At 43.5% G+C, this 9,149-nt stretch overlaps 1 protein-coding gene across 7 annotated transcripts in view; it reads left to right on the forward strand.

Annotated features, from left to right (window-relative positions):
• The first annotated feature begins 6 nt into the window (after positions 1-6).
• The window catches only part of REPS1 (RALBP1 associated Eps domain containing 1), an 87,901-nt gene continuing 78,758 nt past the window's right edge, over positions 7-9,149 (forward strand). For 3 of the 7 annotated variants that reach the window (XM_040449046.1, XM_040449042.1, XM_040449045.1), the window contains exon 1: positions 7-335. In XM_040449046.1, the coding sequence (XP_040304980.1) occupies positions 183-335 (153 nt within the window). In that variant the 5' untranslated portion in view covers positions 7-182. The remainder of the gene's footprint in view (positions 336-9,149) is intronic. The other 4 variants (XM_040449041.1, XM_040449043.1, XM_040449040.1 and 1 more) reach the window with 2 other exon arrangements.

The raw sequence follows: 9,149 nt of genomic DNA on the forward strand, positions 1-9,149 counted from the left end.
GCGACCTCCCGGCCCTGTTGCTCGGGCGCCCCCCGCGCGCGTGAGGCCGGGGCTGGGGCTCCCCGCGGCTTCGCGGGGCGAGGAGGAAGCCGGGCCGCGCACAGCCCCCGCCGTCCCGGGGTCGTGGGGCCGGGCTCCGGGTGTTGCATGCGGGGCGGGGCGGCCGTGAGCCGGAGGCGAAGATGGAAGGCTTGACGCTGAGCGATGCGGAGCAGAAATACTACTCGGATCTCTTCTCCTACTGCGACATCGAGAGCACCAAGAAGGTGGCGGCCAACGGGCGGGTGCTGGAGCTATTCCGGGCCGCGCAGCTGCCCAACGACGTGGTCCTCCAGGTAACGCCGCCGCCCTCGCCTCTGGTCGCGTCCGGGGCTCTGCCGGCCGCCGACCGGTCGCTTCCCGGCGGCTCCGGCCTCCAGCCGCCCGCCGCCAAGGGGGTGGGAGTGGGCGCCGTTTCCAGCAGCGCCGGCCGTGGGCTTGTGCCCCCGGACTCCCCAGCTGCAGGCTGGGGCCGCAGGTGCCCGGGTGGCCCGGACTCGCGGCGCGGTCGAGGGGGAGGGGTCGCTGTTAGAGGACAAAAGTCACGCAGAGATACGGTGGGGGGCGGGGGGCGGAGGTCTGTGTATTCTCGCTCAAGAACCTAAGTCCAGTATTTCTCGGCTGCCTCTCAAAATCTGTATTTTTCACAACTGGAAGAGCAACTTCAGTTGAAGGGTATCGGATTGTTACCATGCCTTTCTTTGAATCGTAGATCCTGATATATAACATAGCTCTCCGGATCCTGCAGAGTAGTAAAGTTATCAGTATAGGTAAAATGTTTTTTAAATTCTTGAATAAGCCAGCGGGCGAGACAAAGTGGGTTTTGTAGGAATCGAAGAATCCTTTTTCTTAAGGAAGCTGAATTCTTGGGGAGATCAAAAATTTGAATTTATAGCTAGTAGTTTGCAAGTAGATATGGAAAGAACTTGTAATTATAGAACGTGTGGCTGATGTAAACTGGACAGTTTTTTGATGCACATTCGGTAACATTTAGTGGAACTTAGGGATTGGGGTTGGGAGATAAGTATTGAGCAGCTGGAAGTCAGACGTGCCTGTTTGCCTCAATCAGATCCGCAGCTCTAGAGGAGCAAGCAGAGTACATTTTAAGCTTTCTCTATCACATCTGTTTTTAAAATGGAAGGTTTCCTAGAAGTTCTTATCTAATTTATGTGGTGAACATTATTGTTACTCTGTTTAATGATTCATCGCTGCTGGTAAGAGTCTGTCTAAACAGCATATCAGGAGCAGTTTTTAAGCTTTCATCTTTGTGATGATCCAAGCCAGGTTACCCACCTCTTCAAAACCTAAAGCCGTGTGCATGGGTGTAATGTAGTATACCCCAGAGGGCACTGAATCAGGAGGTTTGAGGCCTGGGTCTTTGACCCCATTTTATTGTGAACTGGCAGTGTGACTTTGGGCCAGGCACTTCCACTCTTCAAGTGTAAGCGTTGCTCATCTGAAGAATGAGAGTCCGGTTTCTTCCAACAGTTCTGGAGGCATAAAAATGTCCATAAAGGTCTCTGTTTTCGAAGTTAACCTGTGCATGAACTATGACCAAGTTGAAGTTCTGTCCTTTTGCATAATTTTGTGTGTGTCATAATGCTTTTTAAAAAACCTTAGGAGGAAAAGTTGGGTGTCTTAGATAACGACAGCTGGGAGTCTCAAAGCCATGCTGCCATAAAGGGACAAAACGTAAATATTTTAGGCTTTGCTGGCTACTTATGGTCGAACATTCTTCTTTGTTTTTGTTTTTGCTACTCTTTAAGAAGGTGAAAGCCATTCTTAGCTCAGGAGCATACCAAACAGGGCCTGTAGTTTGCCAACCCTTGCTAAAAAGAATGGTGGTGGCAGTGTGGGGTTCTCTACTTCCTCCGATGGCTTTGGGGTTAGACTTTTAGCCAGAATGTGCTCATTAATGATATTCCTTTTTTTGTAGCAATAACAAAACATACTTTCAAGTCATTTAGGAACTAAAATTAATGAGAAACTTCCCAAGTTCTGTTTCAGTTTATGTTTTTGGGGAGGGGGAGCCGAAATAAACTGACATATATATACACACACACACACACACACACACACACACATATATATGTGTGTGTGTGTGTATATATATATTTAATTATATATATATTTAATTATATATATATTTTTTAACTTTTAAAATGTTTTTATTTATTTTCGAGAGAGACAGAGTGTGAGTACGGGAGGGACAGAGAGAGAGAGAGGCAGACACAGGATCTGAAGCAGGCTCGTGGGGTTCGAACCCAGAAACCGTGAGATCATGACCTGAGCTGAAGTCGGACGCTTAACCGACTGAGCCACCCAGGTGCCCCTAAACTGACTTATATTTTTAATAGTGCATGAAGACTTTAGGACTTTTAATGTATTATTTAGTAGTATTTAGGATAGACAAATCAGCATTACCCTTTGCTTGAAATATGTTTAATCCAAGTTATTTTTGTGTTTTTCTCAGGTTTATTAATATTCAAAAAGAAATTTCTATTGCCTTTTTTGTATAAAGAGAGGGCATAAATACCATAAATATTCAGGATTCAGTTACAAGTCGGAAGCTGCAGAAACTTGCTGAAGCAGAACTCTTACAGTAATACATACTAAATAGTATTATGGATATCTTGAAGGCAGTTTACTTAAAAATCAGCCTAAAGTGTAAAATGTGAGCTAAAAGGGGAATTGGATTCAGTTCTTTTAAGAGAGTTTGGGATTGTCTGAAGACAGTCCTTTGTTGCTTTCTAAGTGGGATACATTTGGGTCAGCTCCTGTATATTGAGTGAGTTACTTAACTGGACTAGGTGTTGCAGGCCATCAGGAGAGGAGTAAGAAGCTCTCAAGGACCTTGTAAATTACAGGGATACCCGTGTGTAACATGAAGCACCCATGTGAATGCCATAGGAGAGGTGCAAAAGAGGTTATGGTCAGGAAAGCCTTCTTGACTTGAGATGGACATTAAATTAGTATGGAGGGAGAGCAGTGGGTCGGATAAGACTTTCAGACAGAGAAAAAAACAAGACCGAAGTTGGAAAGGGGAGGAGCCTTTTCAAGAACTAGCAGATTTAAGGTTTGCTGAAGCTGCAGTATATTTGGGGGATAATGGAACATAGAGTTAGAAAGAGACCATACTGAGAAAGACCCTAAAGAAGGCAGAAGATTTCATATTTCAGTAAGCAGTGGAGACTCATTAATGGTTTTTGACCTTGGGTGGGGGGTGAGGAGGAGGCTTTGCAGTGGTCTGGAATGGATCCTGGGTGATGGGCATTCCAACCAGGGTAACAGCTGTGCAATAGGAAACAGATCTGGATGAACAGGTCTGTTACTGAAGGGCTGCTGGCTAGACACTATGTGAGGTGCTTTGTTGGATAATGTTTAATTGAGGCCAAATTATCAAGGCTGGGTGGAGAGCTTTGAACTAATTGTGAAGGTAACAGGGAGTTGTAGTGTAAGAGAAATGACTCATAAAAGCCATGCTTTACAAGGCCTTTAGATCAGTGCAGCAGGAGTTAGACGGAAGAAGCTGGAGATGAATTTGGGAACACATTCTCTGTTGAGAATGGTGAGGAGCGAGGCCACGGTGCTCAAATGCAGGAGTGGGGGAGACACCGGGGAGGATGATTTTATCTCCCAGGGGCATTTGGCGCTGTTCGGAGACATTTTGGGTTGTCCTAACTTGTAAGGAAGGAGCAATTCTCCCGGCATCTAGCAGACAGAGGCCAGCGATGCCACTAAACATCCTACAGTGCATAGGCCAGCCCCCCAACAAAGATTTATCTAACCCCAAATGCCAGTCAGTGGTGCTGAGATCGAGACATCCTCACCTGGACTCTGGTGGTAACCGTGGAACAGCAAAGGAGGCTAGAACTTCATAGAAATTATGAAGGTAGATTTGATGGGCCTGGGTTACCTAGTGATATTTAGATGAGGGAAGGGTAGAGCAAGGATTATTCTTTGTTGGATTCTACTCACCGCCTAAAAAGGGGGCAGGAAGAGTCTGGTTTTAGGTAAAAGATACTGGCAATTTGACTTCTGGCATTTTGAGATGGCAATGGAAATCTTCAGGAGATATTTGGAAACTTATGGATGTTTGTCCCCACTGAGTGCTTGTTCTTACGGTGAAATTCAGATATTTGGGTTGTCTTCTCTGCTTTTCTCACCTAAGTATTTTGGGGGTGGGGGGCAGGCAACTTCTTACACTGTGGGCATGCATGTACACATCAGGGCTTTGATTGATGTAGTAGTTTTCAGCATTTGTTAATAAAAGCCATGAGAAGGCTGAGTCATCTGGGAGAATGAGTGTAGAAAACAAAGAACAGAGGGCCGAGAACTGAAGGGGGAAGGAGCTGGCATTTATTGAGTGCCTATTATGTTTCTTTTACTGGGCAAATCATTTTCATGTAAGAACTCATTTGATGCTTACAACAACCCTGTAAAGTGTATTATTTTTTATTTATTAACTAGGCACCTGATAGGCAGAGAAGTTAAATCATCTGTTCGTGAATAAAGCGTCTCTCCTTTACCGTTATTCCTTGTTACCTTTCAGATCTTTCTTACTTTCACTGTTCATGTGATTGGTTTGCCCATAGTTCTCCTAAAGAGTGGAGATTTAAGATTGTTTGATTTTGAGTTATGTGTGGATTTCCTTCTCTGCATGGTCAATAGTTTCATGTATGATGATGTCTTGAGACACAGCCACTTAAGAGAAATAGGAAGATGCTTGTAGTTGGTATCCTATGCACACAGAGACACAATTTTATATTACTACAGCTGGCAGACATCTTAAAGTATGTTCATTACCCTGGTTTTGGAATGGTAGAGTCAGTGCTGTTCTGAGTTGAAAGGTTTGTTTTGGGGGGTGCCTGGGTGACTCGGTTGGTCGAGCGTCCCACCCTTCGTTTTGGCTCAGGTCATGATCTCATGGTTTGTGAGATTGAGCCCCTCGTTGGGCTCTGTGCTGAAAACTCAGGGCCAGCTGTGGAGTCTCTCACCCTCTCTCTCTGCCCCTCCCCTGCTCGCAGGAGCTCTCACTCTCTCAAAATAAGTAAATAAACTTTTTTTTTTTTTTAAAGAAAGGTTCGTTTTTGTAGACTGTCAGTAGACAAAGTGAATGAGCTACAGCTTTATAGAATTATGCTTAACAACAGAGAGGAACAGGACTGGGTGGAGAAAAATTTGGTTCATAGGATATAACCATGAGGAGTTTTGCTCTTTGCTGAGCAAAAAAAATTCATTGACTTAAAGATCACCTTATCTAGAAATAATTTATTTTATTTTTTAAAGACGAGGGAAAGTATGCTACCACACTAATCAGTATGTTTTCTTAGCTTTTACTTGGAGCCCCTACTTTGGGAAATGTTTTAAAACTACATACAAATTTTCAGCGCGTAATAGTTTGAGAAAAGGTTCTAGTACTAATGGTTCTTTTATTGAAGGTTCTAACCAGTGTATCCCTATTAATGAAGCTGAAGAAATGTCTTAGATCATTTGTGTTGAGCAACATCTTGGTAGAATATTTGAGTAACACATTAATTTAATGGGTGAAAATGACAACAGTGACACACAAACCATTTTGCTTTTCTCTTGAAATTTGTTCAATTATAAGATTTATTCATTAGTGATAGTATTAAAGTAAGGAAAGAGAGCCTCATTTGTTCACTGAAAGTTATAAACTTAATACAATAAATGTCAGGTTTGTTGTTCTGGAGCAGTGATTTCTTTTTTATTTGTAATTTCTGGATCATTGAAACAGTTACAACAAACTACAAAAACAATCTTGCCTTAATCAGACACTTTCCTATATACAGCTGAAAAGCATACTGTTTGTGACAGAAGTGACACTTAATGGTTTTCTGTAGTATCCTATTTGCTTTTTAAATTTGTTTTTCCTATATCATTGCTAGTTTTAGCCTTTTCTTTTTGCTTTTAAATGAATAGCTCAGAGTTAGTGTCTTAGTATTTTGGGAATTCATGCTAAGCATTTTGATGGAGCTGTAGAAGAGCATACAGGCCGGTATAAGGAGCTCTAAACATGGGAGGCAAGTTCCAGTCCTGTCTGTAGCCAGCCTTGTGACCTTGAACAGATCACTTAATGTCTGGAGTTTCTTTCTCACAGCCTGAAGAGATTGGATTGGGTTTTTCTTTTCTTTTTTTTAAATGTTTGTTTATTTATTTTGAGAGAGCATGAGCTGGTGGCACTCATGAGGCTGAAGAAGAGAGAATCTTAAGCAGTCTCCACCCTCAGCATGGAGCCTGTCCCTGTCCCGGAGGCTCTGCCTCCCAACTGTGAGATCATGACCTGAGCCGGAAATCAAGAGTCCCAACGCTTAATTGACTCAGCACCCCTGGATTGGGTTTTTCAAAGAAACGTGTTAGAGTGTTGAAATGGCCACTGTGTCCAGCCACACCCTTAAGAACATAGTGCACAGTCCTGAAATTAGTTGTCCACTGTTTTAACAGTAGAATTGATTTCTTTTACAAGTTTTGGAGATTTGATGAGGAGAATCTCAGCCTGGAATGCTGAAGGGACTTTGTATACATGAGGGAACTGCTGAAAGGTTTGTAAGGTCCGTAGATATTTGGCCAGTGAGAATTTGAAATGGGTGATAAAACTTGGCATTTATCACCTTTTGCCTCATATAGGTTTCATTGTCTGTAGCCTTTCCTGTGATATAGATGCATCTTCATTCATCTTTTCCCTCCTTTACCTCTATAAAAGAATCTACGGGGGCACTTGGGTGACTCAGTCGGTTGGGCATCTGACTTCAGCTCAGGTCATGATCTCACAGCTCAGGAGTTTGAGCCCCCCATCGGGCTCTGCTGACAGCTCAGAGTCTGGAGCCTGCTTCGGATTCTGTGTCTCCCTCTCTCTCTCTCTTCCCCTCCCCCACTGGCACTCTGTTTCTCTCTCTGTCAAAAATAAACATTAAAAGAAAATAATCTCGTCTGATCGGTTGCATATACAGGCGTGACATAAAAATCAGGGTGTAATAAGTTCAGCTCAGAAATCTTTTTTTAAATTCATACCATACACTAAGTTTCATTGAAATTTGGTAAATAGGACTTTGGCCTTTAAAAAAAAATGCTGTATCTTTTCTTCGTTTTGTTTCAAGAATTGACTTTATGTTGAATTTGAATCTACCTTCTTAAATGATGAAGCCAGAATTTATAAGATCATGTATCTCCTACCTCTTTTGGGTTGTGGATTCCTTTGAAATTCTGGTGCACCTACACGACATCTGTCTAAAAAATACAATCACACAAAATTTTGCATATAATTTGAGGTTGCTAGCCTTCCTCCAATTTAGTCAGGCTCATCCCATGGACATCTATGTTAAGAAAGTTTTGAGGACGAGCAGACAGGCCTGTGAAATGCCAAACATAATGTTTGTCTTAAGTCAGTTTCGTATGTTTTCATGAATACTTCTTAATGGCTACTATTTATATTCAGGGTATATATATATAATAACAGTGGTAAAAAATCAGGAATTTTTCTTGCCTTCATGGATTATGCTAATGTTAAAAAGGAAAAGAACCGTGTATAGTTAATACAGAATCATTGCCGACTTGGGGACCTACTTAGTTGTAGGGGAAGGTTCCTCTGAGGAGAAATGGATGGAGATAAGGGAGCGAGAATGAGATGTTTCACGTGGAGGGAAAGCATGTGAAGGGCCTGAAGTTTGAAGAGCTTAATGTGTGAGGAAATGAGAAGCTGGAGCCCTTGGGCAGGGGGAGAACATGGCAGGGACCACACACTGCAGGGCCTTGTACCCAGTGGTAAGGGGTTTGGATTTTAAATATGCGAAGTTTCTGTTAAGGGAGTAGCATCATCTATATTGTTGGGGGTTTTTTTTAATTTTTTTTTTGTTAACGTTTATTTATCTTTGAGAGAAGAGACAGAGTGGGAGTGGGAGAGGGGCCGAGAGAGAGGGAGTCACAGAATCGGAAGCAGGCTCTAGGCTCCGAGCTGTCAGCACAGAGCCCGACGGGGGGGCTCAAACTCACGAGTGGTGAGATCATGACCTGTGCTGAAGTTGGACACCCAACCGACTGAGCCACCCAGGCGCCCCTAGCTATATTGTTTTTTCAAGTTTCTCCCGCTGTGTAGAGCGAAGAGCAAACAGAAACAGATTGGCCAGTGGATATGCAGTAGCTCAGATGGGAGATGACCGTGGCTTAACAGTAGTGCGGCGGCAGTGGATGGAGAGGAGTGGACATAGTGGAGATACTTTGAGGTGGTAAAAATAGGAGGACATGATAATGGATTGGATATGGAACATGAGGGAGAAGGAAGAACTCAGGGATGTTGCGGGAAGTCACTATTCTTACGGTTGGGAGAGGAATGGGTTTTGGGGGGCGGGTGGTTTGGTGTGTGGTGGAAAGGTAGTCGTGAATTCAGGAGGGGGTTTTTTGGGTTTTTTTTTTTTGTTGTTGTCCTAGGCTCTTAGAATGCTGCAAGATTGTCAGGGGTGCCTCTACCAGAGGGGATTGAACATATTTGGCTTGCAGATGTCCATTTGAAGATTATCAATGACACTTAAAAGCCAAGAACATAGATGAAATCAGGGAGGAAGAGAAGGAAGAGATGACAGGGAGGAAAGAAAAAAGACTGACTAGAAATGCAAAGAACCCTGAGGAATGCAGTACATTTCTAAGTTGGGTAAACTGGAAGGCCGCTAGGAAGGAAGCTAAGAAGGACAGTCAGAGAGAGGTTGTAGGGAAATTGGGAATGTATATTGGACCGTGCCATGGATGCCAAGCAGTGCAAGTATTTGAGGAAAAGAATAGTTAACTGTGTTGAGTTTGGTTGGCTGAGAAGTTGGGAAGATGTGGGCAGAAATATGGCCATTGGATTTGGCAGTCTAGAGGTCATCGGTAACTTGGATGAGCCAATTTCATGGACTGGTAGAGATGGAAACCAGATTTGAGTGACTTGAGGGATATCCGATGGCCCAGGAATTAGAGACAGGGTGTATAGATAGTGTTCGAAAGCTGTTTGCAGATGAAAGGAAACAGACGTGGGGTAGAAGCTAGAGGTGTATGAGGATATACAGGAAGCCTTCCTTCCTTCCTTCCTTCCTTCCTTCCTTCCTTCCTTCCTTCCT

Source organism: Herpailurus yagouaroundi, unplaced genomic scaffold (assembly GCF_014898765.1).
Source record: "Herpailurus yagouaroundi ecotype Mexico unplaced genomic scaffold, PumYag 198, whole genome shotgun sequence".
Classification (NCBI taxonomy): Eukaryota; Metazoa; Chordata; class Mammalia; order Carnivora; family Felidae; genus Herpailurus; species Herpailurus yagouaroundi.